Here is a 21,602-nt window from a genome sequence, read left to right on the forward strand (position 1 = left end):
ATTAAACATTAGTTTTACTCCGGTTCATCTTTAGCCCTACTTTCAGACTCTCTCTGTTCAGGTCATTTAACATTTCTTGCAATGCCTCCGCTGTTTCTGAGATTAGGACAATGTCATTTGCAAATCTTAAATGATTTAGCTTTTCTCCATCTATGTTCACTTTTTTGTTTTCCCAGTCTAGCTTTCTAGGCATGCTGTAAGTAATTTTGGTCAAACTATATCTCCCTGACGCACGCCCTTCTCAATCTTAATTTTTTCCGAGTCCTTATGTAATTTAACGGTAGTTGTTCCCTCTTATACTCGTTTTCGAGCAGTTTTACAATGTTCTCATTCACTCCCTGTTCTCGAAGTGAATTTATAATTGCTATGTGCTCCACTGAATCGAAAGCCTTTTTGTAATCAACAAATCCTAAGCTCAGTGGTTTATTATATTCTGTAGTTTTCTCAATTAGCTGATTCATTGTGTGTAGATGATCAGTAGTCGAATACCCGCTTCGGAATCCTGCCTGTTCACAAGGTTGGTTTTCCTCCAAATTTGTTGTTATTCTGTTCGTAAGGACTTTAGTGAAGAGTTTGTAAATGACTGATAATAAGCTAATGGGTCGAGTGTTACTAAGATCTTTTGAGTCACCCTTTTTGTAGAGTAAAATAACCATTGCATTACATCATGTTTTGGGAATATTCTTCTGTTTTATACATTGGGTAAATAAGTGTGCAAGCCTATTTTGTACTTCTACTCCTGCATCCAACAGTAAATCTGTTACTATTCCATCTTCTGAAGCCTTCCCTCTTCTCATATTTGTAAAAGAAATATGTACTTCGTCTGGTGTTATCTCAGGTATTTCACTTGTGTCAACTGAAAAGTTAGCTATTGGTACTACTGTCTTTGATGCATACAGTTCTTTGCAAAATTTTTCAACTCTCTTCATCATCGTATTTCTGCATTTAATGATTTCACTGTTTTTTTTTTTTTTCTTTCAGTGATGTTATTTGTTGCTTTCCTAGTGCCAATTTCCTTCGGACCTGTTTCAGACTCTTTCCATTTTTTATGGTTTCTTTGATCTGATCCACGTTTCTCTTTCTTTTTTCTTATCTTTGTGTCTTGTTGATAAGCTTATATAATTCCGCTCGTTCTGTTTCATCTTTCTTTGTTTTTACTTTCCTTTCCTTTCGTTTTTTCATAAGCTCGAGTGCCTTTTCTTATTATTTCTTGGTTTTGGTTGTATTAGGTTTTCCTACTACCTCTGCTGATTCTCTTAGCACTTTTGTTAGTCTGTCATTCAGCTCATCAGTGTCACTTTCAGCATTACTTAGAGCCTGAAATCTGTCTTCATTTCAGCTGAAAGGATGCTTTGTTTTCGTTTACATTCATTGGGCATAACTTTTTATCTTTAATCATCTTCGTTCTTTCACTTCTGATATTGAATATGGCTGTGCAACCCACCATTCTATGATTATTTCCTATGTTTACTTTGTTGATAACTGTGACATTTGTGATCGTGTTCTTCTTATCTGCTATAATGAAGTCAATTTCAATCTTTGTTTCTCCATTTGGGCCTCTCCAGGTCCACTTTCTCCCTGTTCTTTTGGGAAAGAATGTGTTCATTATTCTCATGTTAAATATTTCAGCAAAATTTACCAGCATTTCTCCTCTTTCATTCCTTTCTCCCACTCCAGATTTTCCCATACATGCTTCTCCATCTTTCGACTTCCCAACTTTTGCATTGAAGTCTCCCATGAGTACAGTATATGTGGTCTTTTCTTCTTCCATAATCTGGGAGATGTCGTCATAGAATGTTTCTATTTCTTCATCTGAGCTTTGAGAAGTTGGTGCATATACTTGTATTACTTTCAGGGTATATTTTTTGCACAGTCTAATCACAACCAATGCTGCTCTGTCAGATACAATGCTGCATTTATCAATGTTGTCTGGAAGATTTCTGTTAATTAGAAATCCTACACCACTAACTCTTTCATTTTGCTTTCCTCTGTAGTGAAATATGTGGTTGCTGTATTCGAGCTGAATTACTTTTTCTTCTTTTCTGTGGATCTCAGTCAAAACCTACAATATCACAACTAATGTTTTCCAGTTCAGTTATTAAGTTATCAAGTTTGTAATCTTCTGAGAGGCCTCTTACATTCTATGCATAGATCTTCATGGATTTCTGATTATATCCCAGAGTCAAACTTGTCAACACAGTGCCTTCTCACTTTCGGTGGCACACTGCCTATAAGCACAGGATGCAGTGCAGTTGGATCTTTAGTAGATGATGATCCAACAGGATTGCCAGTCAAATCATTTACAACAGAACTCATGTTTGGTTGGGAGGACTGTGGCAAATAATCTCACCTCCCTGCCACATAGTTTCTGGTGAGATGTAATTTTTGTGCCACCTTATTCGTTACATTCGGTGGAGCCCTATATACCTACAGGTGGTCTCATGGTCCGTGCCATCTAAGACGGTACCTTGTATATCTACAAGGCCTTCCTCTATCTGCCACCTGGGGACACGCCAGGTACCAGTGGGATCCTGCCCCTGGATTAATATATATATATATATGGTAGAGTATTAACCCCTTAGTGTGCAGATAAGTTTCATAAGTTTTCTGGGCTATGACGTGCAGGCTTTTCTCCCCTCCCTCCCCGGCTGCCTCGCTCTCCAAAAGTGTGTATTCTCGGCTTATTTTCACCACCCAAGCATATACATTTTGCCACAAAACCAACATATTCCAATTCGTCGATGTTTGTTCTACACGATAAGCAAAAAAAAAAAAAAAAAAAGCACACCAAAAAACACAATATACATTTGTTAGGGCCCACGGAATAAACATTCGGGATCATAGATTTCACTTCCCACCATCATAAGTCGAAAGTTTGCTTATCAATCTCTATATGTTATACCATCAATCGAGTAATAAGTAAGAAAGTAAAACCCATTTTCGACAGAAAACCACCTTTTTATTCAGGGAGGGTTTGCGAAGAAATTTTCTCGACACTGTTATGTTTCTATTTTATCATCCTATGCACAATTTCATTCTCTTTCATCTCAGTAAGGAACGGTGATCTTAGGCCTCATAGTTTTCGAGAAAAATGCAAAAAACTACAGCGTTTTTGCCGCACACTGACCCGTCGTCAGCTGCACTCACTCACGTTGTTTTCCCATAGCGCGCTAACACTTTTATGCTCGTTAGCTATGCTTTCTTTGGTTTTATACCAACAATTATTTTATATAATTCTGTTTTGTTTTTAGTCCTCTCAGAAACCACACATGAACACTAAACATGTTGCTAGCAACTGAAACTGAAGCTGTACTTATTTCCCTGTCATTTGTACTGAGGTAAATATCAATATACCTGTATATGTATATATAAATATACCTACATAAATAGAGATAAACAGATAAATAAAAAAGGAATATCACGTACTTCTCCAGTGGCGATTCCTGCAGGACCAGATTGGTTGGGAAATGAGGAGTTTTGTACTGTGTGTGTGTATGTGTATGTGTGTGTGTATGTGTGTGTGTGTGTGTGTGTGTGTGTGTGTGTGTGTGTGTGTGTGTGTGTGTGTGTGTGCTCCACTAGTGAAGTATTGCTCGTTTTGGCTGGGCCCATCCTGGTGCTGATGGTTGTGCCTGCTGGGTGCCAGGTGATGCTGGTGCTTGCCGTCGGGTAGGTAGGTCTGGGGCGTGGTGGAGTGTGTGCAGATGCGGGCCAGTCCCTTTGTGGAAATGCAGAAGATCGTAGATGATCTGCTCTACAAATTCCAGGAGAGTTACTCGCACGCGTCTGTACTTCTTATACAAGGCAAAAGCATTGAACAGTGCCATTTGGATGAAGTAGAATGTGCTCTTCTTCGTCCACTTGACAGTTCGGCATTGGATGGGGTAGTATTGGACCATCTGATCATTTCCATCCCAGAGAGCCTTCATCCAGGTTGAGCTGCTCCTCGGGTAGGTACACTGACTGGAACCACTGAAGAAGGTACTCTATGACCGTGCAAACATGAATGAGCCGGTCTTGGTTGTCCCGGGGAATGGTGAGCGAGTTGAAGGCGTGGAAGTGCTTCAGGATGGCGTTGAAGCGCCTTCCACTCATCGCCCACCAGACCTTAAGGTAGTCTTGCAGCTCGGAGCTCCGCCAGTAGTGCCTGATGGTTGGCATGTGCACGACCCCCCTGAATAGGTATAACCCCAGGTACTTGGCCATCTCTTCTTCATTGCAGGAGAACAAGGCATCCAGCTGAGTCCTCAGAAATGTGGCATACAGATTGGTTTCCATGGTGAGGTATGACAACAATTCCCATGTGAAAAAAAGTTGGAAGAACTGCAGGAGAGTTGTTGGAATGTCCACCTGGATCCCTGGGGAGTCAGTGAACGGCCCGCAGTTCAGTGTGAACGGGCCACTGCTCCACCCAGGATCCTCTTCAGTGGCAGTGGCAGCGGCGGCAGAGGGTCAGTCTGTTGACACCCTCTGACCCCTTGGACGTCCCCTGTGTCCAGGCAGTGGACCATGGCGCCCTCGTCTTGGAAGGGACGCCTCGGACGAGGACGAGGATGAAACAGAGGGCTCTGGGGACACCAATCTCCCAGCCTGGCCGTTGAGGATGTCACCGTAACATCCTGCATGGCCGAAGCAAGTGGAGGGTTCATCACAAGGAACAATGGCCTGACTCCTGGTGACACTGGCTCGCCAACGGGGGCTGAGGGGCCTGGAGATTGGGAGCCAATGAAGAGACCGGTGGGACCGTCAGGTCCTAGAGGTGGGGAGGGTTCTCCAGTGAAGCCAGCCGATGATGGTGGTGTGGTTTCTCGCGATGGAAGGCGGTAGGGCAGCTCCACTTGCTGGCCAGATGGTTGCAGCTCAACCTCCCTGCCCCAGAACGGTCGCTCTCAATGTCGCTTTCTGACTCTACCTCATCGAGGATCTTATGCCACTTGTGTGGTTCCAACCCGCGTTTCATCTTTGCAAAACTGTTGTCGTTGCAAACCAACTGGAGAATAAATTGCTGTCAGAGGGATTGTGGACCCTGTGGCTGTCCAATGCTGTGGTAGGAGTGTGAGCTGAAATAAAGGAGTCAAGATATTTTATTCACAGCCAGCCAAGAACTTGGCTCAACACCGGCACAATGCAAGGGTTCATGATATACATGTATGTCCTTGAAAAACATCGTCTCCTAGCGCACAGGTAGGGGCCACTAGCACGTGCTTACCTCTTTCATTTTCTTTGCACATTACACAACCAAATCTATCATTTTTATGAAATACAGAATACATTTCACCAGTAACATGTAAATGGACGTGTTCTGTAGGCCGTTACGTGTGCACTAAGGTGTAGCAGACGGTGTTTCCCTTACAAGAACACAGTGCGGTAGTCTGTCTTTCACTCTCTTTACACATAAAACATAACCCAATCTATCACTTTGTATGAGTCAAGATATTTTATTCACAGCCAGCCAAGAACTTGGCTCAACACTGGCACAACGCAAGGGTTCATGATATACATGTATGTCCTTCAAAAACATCATCTCCTACACCTGACTTAGCACACAGGAAGAGGCCACTAGTACGTGGTTTCCTGTTTCATTTTCTTTGCACATTACACATAACCAAATCTATCATTTTTATGAAATTCACAGTACATTTCACCAGTAACATGTAAATGGATGTGTTCCATAGGCGGTTACCTGTGCACTAAGGTGTTGCAGACGGTGTTTCCTTTACGAGATAACGAGCACATGGGTCCGTTTTTCACTGTCTTTTCACATAAAACATTGCCAAATTTATCAGTACATGGGATATACAGTATATTTCACGAAAAAAAAAAAAATGCACGTGTTCCTAACCTTGTGTTGCATTTTGCTACCTTTGTGCTAGTTCAGGTGTACGACACACACTCTCCATTACGAGCACGTGGGTCTGTTTTTCTCTGTCTTTTGACATAAAACATAGCCAAATATATCAATACATGGGATACACAGTATATTTCACCAAAAAAAAAAAAAAAAATGTAAATGCACTTGTTCCTAGCCTCGCATTGCATTTCACTAGCTTTGTGCTAGCTCAGGTGCACGACACACACTCTTCCTTACGAGCACATGGGTCCGTTTTTCACTGTCTTTTCACATAAAACTTAGCCAAATATATCAATACATGGGATACACAGTATATTTCACCAAAAAATAATATGTAAATGCACGTGTTCCTAACCTTGCATTTCATTTCGCTACCTCTGTGCTAGCTCAGGTGTACAACACAGACTCTTCATTACGAGCAAGTGGGTCCGTTTTTCACTGTCTTTTCACATAAAACATAGCCACTTATATCAATACATGGCATACACCGTATATTTCACCAATAAAATGTAAATGCACGTCCTACGTAGGTCAATTACGTGGACCATACCTGGCCGGTAAGGTGTAGCAGACGATGATTTCTAGAGGAGCACATGGTTCACTTTCACTTTCTTTTCACATAAAAAAATACTTAAATATATCACTGTATGAGATACATAGTATATCACACCATCTACAATTACGTATCTCACATTGCATTTCGCTACCTTTGTGCTAGTTCAGGTGTACGACACACACTTCATTATGAGCACGTGGATCAGTCTTTCACATTATTTCCACATAATACGTAGCCTAATCTATCAATATATGAGATACCAATAAAATGTACATGCATGTCCTACGTAGGTCAATTACGTGGCCCATACCTGGCCGGTAAGGTGTAGCAGACGATGATTTCTAGAGGAGCACATGGTTCACTTTCACTTTCTTTTCACATAAACAAATAACAAATTATATCACTGTATGAGATTCATGGTATATTTCACCAATAAAATGTCAATGCACTTGTTTCTAGCCTCACGTTGCATGTCACTACCTTTGTGCTAACTCAGATGAACGAGATGCACTCTTCCCTACGAGCATCTGGGTCAGTCATTTACTGTCTTTCACATAAAACAACCAAATTTATCAATATATATGAGATAAACAGTATATTACACCACAACAAGTACAAGTATGTGGCCCTTACCTGTCTGCTCAGGTGTAGCAGATAATGTTTCCCTTACCTGAAGACACTGCAGTGTTTACGATTTTATTTCACAATACACATAATCAAATCCATCATTTTATGAGACATACAGTATATATCACCACAACATTACCTGAACGGGCTCTGTATGTCACATCCGACGAGCACATGGTGCATTGTTTAAGTTCATCCACACAAGCATACTATAAACATATCAATAACATTTGTGCTTTATTTCACACAGAAAGCATATGGAATAAATACAGTAATCCCTATACTATCCAGACGCCCACTTTCCGGACATCCCATTACTGGACATTGTGAGCCTGGACCTTTGGAACCCAAAAATGGCCAAAAAAAGAAAAAATCCCCCCAAAATCCAATTTTTTTCCCACCCGTGATTTGAAATTGCCACATGGTGCCGAACAGCTGTTTACACCACGGCCTCTTCACCCCTTCCTTCCACCCCCACCCCCCTCCCCTATCAGGGTTGCCATTTGGTATTTTTCAATACCAAATGTGGACCATTTTGGAAATGAAAAATTTGTTTGGTAATGTATCAGAATAATGGATTACCAAACGGATTTTTCACGTGTATGAGGATACACAGGATGGAAATGGTGGATTGTCTGTTGTCTCTGATAAATCTGCTAGCCTACATAGCGTGAAAATAATTAACATGCCGTTAATTATAAGGAGAGTGATTACATTTATTTCCACTTGGGCAGGGAACAGTTTAAGGATTTGAATTTCATAAAAGGTAGACTTTCCTGATCTACCAGATGACCCGCCGACATGTCGTAAAAATACCCCCGCTAATACCAATACACCAGTCCTGTATGAGACAGCCCTAGCATGTATTCAGTATGCACGGTGGGTGTTAGTGCCGAAGTGGTGACATGTGGAGGTGTAGGAGGACTACTGGGCCTTGGGATAGGCTACTGCCCCTGAGATATAGGCCCTGAAGCCTTTGCCCAGAGTCGGACACATAAAAATATATATATATATATATATATATATATATATATATATATATATAATTAGTGAAGAATAAATGCTAGCTTTACGAATTTGGTAATGAAAAGTTAAATTTGGTAATGAAAATTGAGGAGTGTGGTAATGTGGTCGAGTTCCGATCTTGCAACCCTGCTCCTCCCTCACCACCAGTTACTGCTTAACTGTGATCACTAATAGATGCTCATTGCAATGGATGGTGCATGTGCTTGTTTTTTGTGAATAAACAATGAATAAACTGCAATACCTCGCCACTAGAGCACACGGGAATTTATAGTGTTATGCAGTGTTAAGAAATTAGAATTTAAGAATGCAGAGGATTAACTATGGAGTGCAAACTGGCGGTTGAAACTGGCAGTTGAAACTGGCATTGTGCAATTAACAATGTGCAGTGTTAAACAGTTATAACTCACAGTGCAAAGAACTACTGTAAGTGCAGCACAACACTGGATTACTATACGTGCATCAAGAGCATTTTCACCACTGCCAAAGCCTTAGAGAAAGCGACCACAGACATGCTGTAAGTACCCTGGCTGAGGTACAGTGACTTCTAATTCCTCATTCTTTGATTCCTTTTCATTTATTTCATGCTTTATGTCCATTATTGGTGTGAATAGGGTCTTAAATAGGTTTAAATAGGTGCTATGCACATCCAGGAGGGAGTTATTTAGGTGGCTTTCAAAGTTAGGCTGGGTTAGGGTCCTTAAGTACCAGTCCAGGAGCCAAGGGCCCACTTTCCGGATGGGACCACTTTCCGGACATGCCTTTAGCTCCATTACATAGGATAGTGGAGGGATTACTGAATAACAATATGATAAAATCAAGTATCCCTATAAACCTCCTCTACTCTATCCCCTCCTGACAACAGCATGCCATGGCCGTAAGGCATACATGACTCCTGCCCTAGCCAATGTTTCATCGCGTACACTCGTTGCACTATACTCCTATCTATTGCACAATAACACAATCCACCCTATATAAGCATAAAATAAGGACTTCATCAGCAACTTGGCAAATATTCCATTCAAGACAACGACGTGTCGTCAGGTGGTTTCCTGCCTCCCTCTGCTAAACGTTTCACCATGTCCTTCCTCACTGGCTATTGCATCCTATATTCACCTGATTTTTTCTATTATTCAGTGGTTGAATACTCACATTGGGTGCAGGGTAGAGGGAGTGTAGTTGTTGGGACACACTGAAAAACAGGGTAGGCCTAGCACAATCTTCATTGGGCCAACGGCTGATAAGGGCCAGGAATGATTCACCAAAACCTAATTCCCTATTGCAAACATCAAATCTAATCACAATAGTGCCCGAAAAGTAAACACAAGCACTATTGGTACAGTTGAATATGACGCGCATCCCTGGATGGGGTAAACAGAGTATGATTTAAATGCCCAACCATGCGCTACCTTCTCCCTCGACAGCTGATGCGGAAGTAAACAACCTGGCCAGGCTGTCATGTGTCTTGGGCCCCGAGGTTGCCAAGTTATTACTTTTGACGGGCGGCACAGGAACTATGATGCACCCAAAAATAACACTGATCGGCCAAAAACTTTTTCTCTGACGAAGGTTTTTATGATTTATGACAACAAACATGTCATTGAGTATAGTCGCAGACACACCCCAAATGAAGACAAATGCGTCATCGCGCGCGAAGTGGTTATGAGAGTTAGAGAGGGTACAGAGGGAGTGATTGGTGATGAACAGTATGGCTTTAGGAGAGGGAGGGGATGCGTGGATCAGGTGTTTGCTGTGAGAGAAGTGTGTGAAAAGTATTTGGGGAAAGGTAAGGATGTGTTTTGGGCGTTCATGGATCTAGAGAATGTATATGATAGAATTGATAGGGAGGCTTTGTGGACTGTTTTGAGATTGTATGGACTTGATGGCGGGTTGTTAAAAGGAGTGATAAAGATTTCATGTAAATAGTAGAGCATGTGTAATAGTGGGAAATACTGTGAGTGAGTGGTTTCCCGTGAGAGTGGGGCTGTGGCAGGGATGTGTGATGTTGCCTTGGTTGTTTAACATTTATATGGATGGTGTTGTAAAGGAGGTGAATGCGAGAGTGTTAGTTGGAAGTTTGAGTCTGATGATTGCTGATGGTATAGAGTTGAACCTAAATCAGCTGCTGTTTGCGGATGATACTGCACTGGTGGCTGATTCGGAAGAGAGATTAAGACAGTTGGTAAAGGAGTTTGGGAGGATGTTTGAATGGATGAAATTGAGAGTAAATGAGAATGAGAGTAAAGTGATGCAGTGTTCGGGGTTGGTAGATGGTGGGAGGTTGAATATAGTTTTGAAGGATGAGTTGCTTGAGGAGACAGAGTGTTTTAAGTATTTAGGGTCACATGTTGCTGTGGATGGAAGAATAGATGTAGAAGTGAAGTTTAGAATGAATATTGTAGGAAAGGAGCTGGGAGGAGACAAAAAAGTGTTTAAATGTCGTTTGCTAAGAATTGATGTAAAGAGAAGGCTGTATGAGGGTGTAGTGGTGGCGACTGTTATATGGAGCTGAAACACGAAATATGGGTGTAGCAGAGAGGAAAAGTTTTCATGTAATGGAGATGAGGCGTCTGAGGAGTATGTGTGGAGTGATGCATACGGACTGAGTGAGAAATGAAGTGCAAAGGAGGACTGGAGTTATGTGGGAGATAGCTGATTCAGTTGAGCAGAGAGTATTCCAATGGTTTGGGCATGTGTGGAGAGAATGGATGAAGAACAATTTTTGAAAAAGATAACAGGATCGGATGTCAGAGGTGTAAGGCTGAGAGAAAGACTATGAATAGGATGGATGGATGGTGTGAAGAGAGCGTTAGATGTGAGAAAGAAGTCTGTAGAGTAAGGAAGAGTGGCTGCACATGACAGAAATCATTGGAGAGAAATTGTGAATGAATAAATGGTGATGCGGCCTTGAGGGGATATTCTTCTGTATTTGGTCTGATCACCTGATCAAGTCAGGTGTGGGTAAGGGGATGGGTCCATTATGATGTGGCGGTGGCAAACCAGCTCTGCTTTCGGGCCCTGCTGTGGATGTCGCTGATTGCACTGTGCAGTTGACCCTCGTGCGGTGTGGTGCAGTGAGGATCTGTCCCTTCTTCCCTTGGGGCTAAGATACGAATAAATGTATGTGTTTGGATGAGTAAACTGAGAGTGTGTCGTCCTGTCTTGGCTACCCCCCTTTCTTTGGGGAAGTAGGCTAAGTATATAAATATATAGATAATATATATATATACATATATATATATATATATATATATATATATATAGATGTATATATATGTATATATATATATATATATATATATATATATATATAATTATATATATATATATATACATATATATGATATAGATATATATAGATATCTATCTATCTATATATATATAGATAGATATATAGATAGATACATGTATATATATATATATATATATATATATATATATATAGATAGATATATATATATATATATATATATATATATATATATATTATATATATATATATATATATATATATATTTGTTACAGTCAATATCTAATTCCAGACAATTTGTAAAGTAACTGAACTTTTCAGGCAATATGTGAATTGCCTGGTTCACCCAGTCCATTTAGAAATCAGCTAAAAATTGCAGACAATTTACAAAGTGACTAAAATTATGATAGATTTTCTTGGCATATTGACTAATATGGGGTAATATACTGACATAGGCAAACAAACAGTATTCTTGAGTAAAATTTTATTTTCTAAAACTTACGTGACGATAGAATGTGATAATAAAACCTGCATGACAAGATAATGTGATAATAAAAAAAATGAAAGAATAAAATGTGACAATAAAGTAAGACATTAAATCAGTTTTTATTCTTACAGGTCAAACTACAGTGGCACCGACTGTTGCACTTGTGACCTTCTTTATAACATTCACAGCGATTTGTTTGACATTGTTTCTTACGCACAGTACAATTGCACTTAGCATAACCTTGACCACCAAACCTAGATGACTGCTGTACTGCCTGACGAAGTCCTGTTTCCTTGTCTGCACTCACGTCACCAAGGCTATACAGTTGCTGGGTACAAATATCAAACTGACTTCTACTGTAGCGTCCCTTAAGTATTCCTTCTCTCACGGCTATTCGATACATGTCATTTTCATTACGATCTAAGATAACACCTATAACATTTCGGGGATCACCTTTACCTCGATCAACTAACGGGATGGGAATTGTCACATTATCTCCGGGATTACCAGGGGCATGATCTAAACGACTACGTTTCACCATGCGTTCAGCTTGGGCTAACTGACAAGCAGCTGCTCTTGACCGTTGAAGTGCTATGTTTTCTTGGAGCACATGAAGTCTTCCTGTACGAAAGTAGGATTCTGGTCACAGGGTGAATTGTCTGGATAGGCAGAACCCTCGGATAAACCATCTGAATGAACAAAAAAAGAATAAAAGCAATGGATTTTTAGCTTTATAACAGAGATAAGTATGTAATTAATGGTGATAGACTTGACATGTGGTTATGAGCTTAATGAGATCAGTTATCACCTTTTTTTTTTTTTTTCTTCTGTTTGTGTGTCACTACCTGGATGAGCGAAGTCCTCACGGTGAGTAGAACCCTCAGGTGAATCATCTGGATGAGTAGAGCCCTTCGATGAATCAACTGGATGAGCAGAGCACTCGGGTGAATCATCTGGATGAGCAGAGCACTCAGGTGGATCATCTGGATGAGCAGAGCACTCAAGTGAATCATCTGGATGAACAGAGCACTCAGGTGGATCATCTGGATGAGCAGAGCACTCACGTGAATCATCTGGATGAGCAGAGCACTCACGTGAATCATCTGGACGAGCAGAGCACTCAGGTGGATCAACTGGACGAGCAGAGCACTCAGGTGGATCAACTGGACGAGCAGAGTCCGAGGGGAAAGTGTAAGCTCCAAGTAAATCATCTTCAGTAACCATTGTCTTCAAAACTTCTTCTGGAAGTGCAGTTGAGCGTAGACCTACTCTGGCCTCAACACCGAAGAGTGCATTGTATGGGAATTGTTTGATCCCAGAATGGTAACTGGTGTTCTTTTGAAACTGCAGAAACGTGAGTCCCATGAACCAGTCACTTGTATCATTATCACCTAACCATGAAACTAGCATGTCTTTTATATCACAGTTGAGGCGTTCAACTGATCCCTGACTCAGTGGATGCCTTGGTTTACCATGAACTGTTAACAAGTCTGGCCAAAGAAGTTTGAGTTCCGAAATGACTAATGCTGTAAATTCACTACCATTATCGCTTTGAAGAATTTGAGGTGCTCCAAACATTAAAAATATGTCCATTAGTTGGAATGCAACCTCAGCGGCCCTTTTTGAAGTTAAGGGACGCAATATGCAATACTTTGTTAGGTGATCTTGATACACCATTATCCACTTATACTTTCCTTTGGCACAAGACTGCATGTCAACAAGATCCACCTGAGCTCGTGAGCCAAAGTCCTTTGACAAAATCGGTTAACAGTAACACCCTTGGTCGTACATCTTTTCCGTTTCTTTTGACACTGAACACACAAAGATTTGAACAGTTCTACAGTATCTCTAGTAACGTTTGCATATCTTGACAAAGCTTTGACCATTTTGTCTCTGCCGCCATGTCCCGTAGTAATGTAAGCACGTTTTATTGTATCAAACATATCCTCAATATGCACAAAATAAACAGGTTCTTGAGTTCTATCATTCCGTTTTTTGATCAACTTTTCAACGTCACCACACTGAAGAACTTCGTAACGTCCAAGGATGTAATACTGCCGATTTGATTTATTTTTTGCAGATGCTGCTACTCTGAGTTCCTCTATCAGATTGTAGTACTCAATTTTAGTCAGTAGTAATGACTTTGAATCCGATTTTTTCTTCAACATCACTTTCCCGTAAAAGAGGGCTTCCTCAGAACACGCCATATGTTCTACAAACGAACTACACCTCACGGAAAGACACAAGAGTAAATGCCAGGGACAAGGCCAACACACAACTGCACTGGCTAACTACCCAGACGTTTGTACCGGTCACACACACACATGTAATGCCACAAGAGCCAAAACCTGAGAGAGTCATGTATGTTAAGACTTTAGTACGTAAGTTATACATATTTGAAAGTCATGTAAGTTAAGACTTTAGTACGTAAGCTATACATTTGTATTTACCCTAATCCATTCTAGGCTTATGATATAGAAACATGCTTGTACCTAGTAGTTAATACATGTTCTTTTTATTATTATTTCTGTAGCTGTAAGATCATAAATCTCATTTATGCTGTGCTAGTCCTTAAGAATATTTGTACATGTTGTACGTGAATTGTTCTGGGAGCAGACGTGGGTATTTGAGTGGCGTATCGTCTGTACTCATTTTCTATTAAATCAGATCTGATGTAATCATAGTAAAAATCATAATGTTGTCGATTAACATGCTTATAGAAGAAATAATATCGTATAGAGGGTGAAAAGCCGTTAAAAGTTTTAGTTAGCTAGTGCCCGAGGACATGACGTAATAGTTGGGTAATGTATTCCTCCGCCGAGAGGATGCTAGCGACCGCTGTTGATTCAATTTGCGACTCTTTGTGTGAGATAATGAGAATCACTAAATTTCCCATGTCAGATTGAGAGTAAAGAAAATTAATATCTGTATCCGTTCAGAATCAGAAGTTTAGAGTTGTGACCCTCATATGGGGGTGAAGCAAAAGTACCCTACACGTCATCGAAGTCGCTTAGTTTCCCGCATTTTGAAAAGTAACAGAGGGGGGGATCAGCCAGCTCCTGACTCACTCTCAAATTTGCCCTTTCACCGTGTACGGGTGAGTTTCATTACTCTGTTTTATTCCCTGCCCCCTTTGTTCATACTTGCGTTGTAAAATTTCAGAGATATTATTTGTGCCGTTGTGGCCTAAGTTGTAATGTTACTGACTCTCAAATTTGCCCCCGCACCGTGAACAGAGATGTTGTAAGAACGCCACGTCATAAGCTCACCTCTAACCGCCATATTGTAACTGCCCTAGGGAAAAGTCGTTAGGATTTATATTGTACACTCACCATTTACATCCATACAGTGAATAGTCCTTTGATTATGCAATAGATCAGTTAAGTTAGCTTGTGAAAGGAGTGTAGTTGTGACTTTTTTTTTTTTATGGGTACATAATGTATAGGGGGTGAACTCGGAGAGCACTCTGTCCCCAAGGCAAACTCCCTCGCCTGATGTGCCCGGAGAAAGCTTACGTGCCCACGAATGTATTGAATGTGGCAAACCTTTTTATGTTAATTATCACTGATGTTGGGGAGGAGTGAGATATAAAAAGTAATATCATTTGAAGGTTAACTGAAGTATATGTGTCTATAAAATTCGTAGTGGAGAAATTCGGTGAAATGTGAATAAATAAAAGTGTGATTAAATGAGTAAAAAAATCTAGAGTTCTCTCAAAAAGTAAAGTTTCATGTCTTAGAGAAAAGATCAATTGAAGTTGTCATTTATTAGTAAATTGAATAGTATGATGTAATATGATTTAAAGAAAGGAGAGATATTGGTAAATTCAGCATTTTGACAAGTTTATTGAGTTTCACTGTCATTCCTCTCTATCTCTCAAAATTATAACTTCTCATAACCCTCGTGCCTTGGTGGGAATTGTTTTCGACCCCTGTGCTGAATCGGTTTGGGGAGTATAAATTACGGTTATTGCATTGTCACGCTACCCAAAGTTCTTCATTTGTTACGCTACTCACAATCAAGCTACCAAATTTCTTTCCTATTAGTAATTATATTGAACGGCCCATTTTCCTTGTGTGTAATATTTGATAGAAAGAATTAAAGTAATTTTTGAATAATCTCTGATTCCCAACCGATTCCACAGTTAGTCCAACAACATCAGGATAAGGGTCGAACGAACCTCTAGAGATATAATTGTGGTGCTTGTTGTAAGTCAGCCTCAAACAACAACATCCAATAGAAAGAACCGGGCACCACACACACACACACACACACACACACACACACACACTGATAAACTACCCAGACATCATCACACAAACTGCCAATAGGCAAACTGACCGATTACCCATACCAGGATTCAAACTCTAGTTTGACCTGTAAGAATAAAAACTGATTTAATATCTTACTTTATTGACACATTTTATTCTTTCATTGTTTTATTATCACATTATATTGTCACGTAGGTTTTATTATCACATTTCATCGTCACGTAGGTTTTAGAAGAAAAGTTACTCAAGAATACTGTTTGTTTGTCTATGTCAGTATATTACCCCATTTTAGTCAATATGCCAAGAAAATCTATCATAATTTTAGTCACTTTGTAAATTGTCTGCAATTTTTAGCTGATTCCTAAATTGACTGGGTGAACCAGGCAATTCACATATTGCCTGAAAAGTTCAGTCACTTTACAAATTGGATTTAGACATTGACTGTAACATATGAGTAGACTGTAGCACCAGTCGAGCAGGGCAGTACTCCCGAGGTGGATGGAAAGCTAATGACAGGGAGTGCTGGAGCTCCCGTTTCATCAGCCCTCAGGACTAGTTCCTGACCATCCCCCTTTGCTGAACTTTTTCAGTGTCTCAGTTACACACAGAGTAGGCCAGCATGCTCTCCAGTACAAATTTCTCTATCTGTCTTCACCAAACTACATGCACAGTACACACAACACTTCCTATTCAAAATTCACCAAAATGGCGGCAATTCACCCAGCCTCGGAGTCCCCAGGGGGGAGGACCATAAATGCCCCCGCCATCTGCCCCTCTCCCGGTGACGACTCGAGGTGCCTGGAACCACTGTCTGACTCTCTTCTTCATTTCTGCAACATTCGCGGTCTTTCATCTAACTTTCGCTCTGTTGAGCACCACCTCTCCTCTAAACCTCACCTTCTTTTTCTAACGGAGACTCAGCTGTCTGAGGCAACTGACAGCAAACCCTTTTCTGTATCCTCCTACTTTCTCTATACTCATTTCAAAGCCAAAGGTGGCTGTTGTGTATACATACGCAACGACTTATCTTGCTCTCGTGTTCCTGAACTTGATTCTTCTGAATTCTCCACTCTCTGGCTTCGGCTTTCCTGTTATTCTGTGACTAAATATATCTGTGCTGTTTACTTATCCCCTAGGGGGGGCGCGGTAGCACAGTGGTAGCGCGCTGGACTTGTGATCGGGGGATTGCAAGTTCGAGCCTCGCCCGGGCTGCCGTGCCGGGAGGGGTAGCTCCCTCCTGTAACCCTAGTGGGGCTATATAGTCCAATACAGGGTTTAGCCCGGGCGAACTCCATTTCTCCCATTTTTTACTTATCCCCTAATTCTACTGACTATCAAAAATTCTTCGGCTATCTTCTACGATGGAACACATTCTGTCCATTTCTCCTTTCTCTGAAATCTCCATTCTTGGAGATTTCAATGTTCACCACCACCTTTGGCTCTCCTCTCCTTTCACGGATCCACCTGGTGAACAAGCCTACATCTTTTCTATCCTTAATGACCTAGAGCAGCTTGTACAGCACCCTACCCGTATCCCTGACCGCCTTGGAGAGAGCTCCAACATACTTGACCTCTTCCTCACAACTAATCCTTCTGCTTACTCTGTTAATCTTTTCTCTCCGTTGGGCTCCTCCGATCACAGCCTTATTACCTTAACCTATCCTATCACTCCGGTACGGCCTGCGGACCCTCCAGGCATTTTGGAGCCGCGGACTGGGAGGCCCTCAGGCAGTACTTCTTTGATTTTCCCTGGAATGATTATTGCTTCCATGGCCGTGAGCCATCTGAGTGTGCCTTGCGCATTACGGAGGTTATTCTCTCGGGCATGGAAGCATACATTCCTTTCTCATATCTTTTGACTAACGCAAGAAAGCCTTGGTTTAATCACGCTTGTTCTAATGCTGTCCGCAACAAGGTGAAGGCCTACAAAAGGTACTGGAGCCAACCCACCCCTGAATCACATAATCTTTACGTTTCTGCCGGGAATCGTGCTAAGTCTGTTCTTCGCTCTACTAAAAATAATTTCATCCATATTAAATGCTCTCAACTCTCTAACTCGAATTCTTCCCGCTCCTTCTGGCACCTTGCCAAAAATCTTTCTAACAACTTTACCTCATCATCCTTCCCTCCTCTTTTCTACTCTGATGGTTCTGTAGCTATTTCTTTTACTGATAAAGCAGATCTCTTCGCACAGACTTTCTCCTCCAATTCCACCTTAGACGATTCCGGTGCTGTTCCTCCATCACTTCCCCCCTCTGGCTTCCTCATGGCTGACATTAAAATTTCTTCAGTTGATGTATTTTCTGCCATTACTGGCCTCAGTACTAACAAGGCATATGGGCCTGATGGGGTCCCTCCTGTTGTTCTCAAAAACTGTGCTTCTGTGCTTACACCCTGCCTAGGCAAACTATTTCGCCTTTGTCTGTCAACTTGTACCTTTCCTTCTTGCTGGAAGTTTGCTCTCATTCAGCCAGTCCCAAAGAAGGGTGACCACTCCCAACCCTCCAACTATCGTCCAATTGCTTTAACGTCCTGTATTTCAAAAGTTTTCGAGTCAGTTCTTAATAGAAAAATTTTAAGGCATCTTTCCTATTACAACTTTCTTTCCGATCGTCAGTATGGGTTCCGTCAGGGACGCTCCACTGGCGATCTTCTCACCTACCTTTCAGACTCCTGGTCATCCTCCTTTCGGGACTTTGGCGAAAGCTTTGCCAATGCACTTGACATCTCAAAGGCTTTCGATAGAGTCTGGCATAAATCTTTAATTTCCAAACTGCCCTCCTACGGTTTCTATCCTATCTGTGCCTTCATCGCTAGCTCCCTTTCTGGTCATTCTGTAGCTGCTGTCGTAGACGGCCATCATTCTTCTAGATCTATCAACAGTGGTGTTCCTCAGGGCTCTGTCCTATCACCAACTCTCTTCCTTTTATTCATCAATGATCTTCTAAGCTGTACATCTAACCCTATCCACTCATATGCTGATGACTCCACCCTTCACCTTTCCATTCAGTTCCCGCAACGCCCATCTCAACAGTTACTTCAAGAAACAAGGGATGAGGCTATGGCACACCTAATGTCTGACTTGGCTCATATCTCTGACTGGGGTAAAAATAATATGGTTGTCTTTAATGCATCTAAGACTCAGTTCTTACACCTATCAACCCGACAAAATCTTCCACAGGTATACCCACTAATGTTTAATAATATTCAGATTAATCCTGCATCATCCTTGAACATGCTTGGGGTTTCATTTACTCGGGACTTATCTTGGAAAGATCATATTACATCTCTTGTAAAATCTGCTTCCAAGAGATTGGGTGTGCTAAGCCGACTCCGCTCTTTCTTTACCCCTGCACAATTGTTGACTCTATACAGGGGTTTTATCCGCCCCTGTGTGGAGTACAACTCTCATGTGTGGGGAGGCTCCCCACATACAGCTCTTCTCAATAGGGTGGAGTCAAAGGCTTTTCGTCTCATTAACTCTCCTCCTCTTACTGACTCCCTTCAACCTCTGTCTCTTCGCCGCACTGTTGCATCTTTATCTCTTTTCTATCGCTACTTTAATGGTCACTGCTCCTCTGAACTGTCTGCTTGCATTCCTCCACCTCTACGACGGGCGCGTAGCACCCGTCTGGCAGCAAACTCTCATCCCTTTTCTGTCCAACTCTCTAATGCAAGAGTTAACCGTTACTCCCAGTCTTTCATTTATGCAACAGGTCAGCTCTGGAACTGTCTCCCTCTGTCTGTATTTCCTTCTGCCTATGATCTCCAGTCTTTCAAACGTAGTGTGTCCAGGCATCTCAAAATGATCGGATCTTGAATTTGGCTCTCTATTGTATTTTGTTTTTCTCTTGGAGGGAACTGTTACTGCGGGCTCATGGCCTTTGGTTCCTTCCTCGCATAAAATACATATATATATATATATATATATATATATATATATATATATATATAGATAATATATATATATAGATATAGATAATATATATATATAGATAGGTAATATATATATATATATATATATATATATATATATATATATATATATATATATATATATATATAGATATATATAATATATATATATATATATATATATATATATATATATATATATATATATATATATATAGATATATATAATATATATATATATATATATATATATATATATATATATATATATATATATATATAGGTGGTGGCGACCATCATCCACTCACTTGATGTAGTGCTGCCTACTCCTTCCTTAGCCTTTATCATTCTTGTTCTGTGCCTGCCCTCCTCTCTTCCTATTTCTCCCATCTTTCCTGTCACTTCTTATTGCTTTTATTTCCTTTACAGGTGGCTTTACATTGAGTGACAAGCCTAATGGTTTCCTGTAAGCTAAGAAACCATTTACAACGCTGGTTGGTAACCATATAACGAAACTATACGTGCTCCCTACGTGTCAACAAGTGGGTTGGTGGAGGGTTAGTGCCCCTCCCCGTAAAATAACTAAGAGTCAAATGGCCACCCCTTACGGGATTATGGCGACTGGCAATATATAGATAGATAGATAGGTAGATAGATAGATATGTAATGCATGTTGTGTGTGTGTAATGTTACAGAAAGTGAGAGATAGATAGAGAGAGAGAGAGAGAGAGAGAATGCAAATAAAATGTGAAATAGCTGGCGGTGAGCTAATCCTATTGAGGGCATTGAGTGCGGGTGTGGCTCTGTTGCTCACATTACGTTATTGCATCCCGCAGGTGTAAAGGAGGAATTTCTTGATCGCTGCAGCGTGAATCAGGTGACGCCAGGATTCCAGGAAGTGATAGACATCCTTCAGAACCTGCCTGAGGCTGCCAGGTCGCCTGCACTAAAGCCAAAACCACCAAATATTAAGCAGGACTCCAGCAAGGGAAAGACACTAGAAGGCAAGTCTTAGCAATAATAATTTTTAAAAAATGTAAACATTTGTCATCGATTATTGTTGTTAACTGTATCATACAGTAATCTGTTTGCACGATCTGATTTCGAATGGTAATATAAAAAGATCGCTTACTTTCTTAAAAACTAACACATCTCTTTAAACATCTGATGCCGATCCTGCTCCTCTTTACTAACATAAGCGCCTACCACTCCCACCAGGCCCCTCGACCTCCCCCGGGCCTGTCCCCGCCCCACCCGAGTCCACCACAACAGTGCTTCCTTCACGGGACCGCCAACCCCCCTCACCGTCAGACACGAGCAGATCACGACCAGCTGAGTTTAAACACATCACACACACAGGCACGAGCTGACCACGGCCAGCTGATCTGTGTACATCCATGTCACACACAGGCACGAGCTGACCACGGCCAACTGATCTGTATACATCCACGTCACACACAGACACGAGCTGACCACGGCCAGCTAAACCACGTAACTTCACACAGAGACACAGATACCGGTTCATAAAAGCGTCGGTTCGATGAAAAACATTCTTGGCCAGACAAGAACTTAAGGAGAATGGGATACAGAAGAAATCAAAATAAAACACGTGTAAGCTGTCT

At 41.2% G+C, this 21,602-nt stretch overlaps 1 protein-coding gene across 1 annotated transcript in view; it reads left to right on the forward strand.

The window, feature by feature from the left end:
• The window catches only part of LOC145391604 (putative neural-cadherin 2), a 187,059-nt gene extending 166,064 nt beyond the window's left edge, over positions 1–20,995 (forward strand). Inside the window, exon 26 of the mRNA XM_080266148.1 lies at positions 20,817–20,995. Coding sequence (XP_080122274.1) covers positions 20,817–20,995 — 179 coding nt within the window. The remainder of the gene's footprint in view (positions 1–20,816) is intronic.
• Positions 20,996–21,602: the final 607 nt, after the last annotated feature.

This window comes from Coenobita brevimanus, chromosome 19 (assembly GCF_032717465.1).
Source record: "Coenobita brevimanus isolate Jiangsu-jjx chromosome 19, ASM3271746v2, whole genome shotgun sequence".
NCBI lineage: Eukaryota > Metazoa > Arthropoda > Malacostraca > Decapoda > Coenobitidae > Coenobita > Coenobita brevimanus.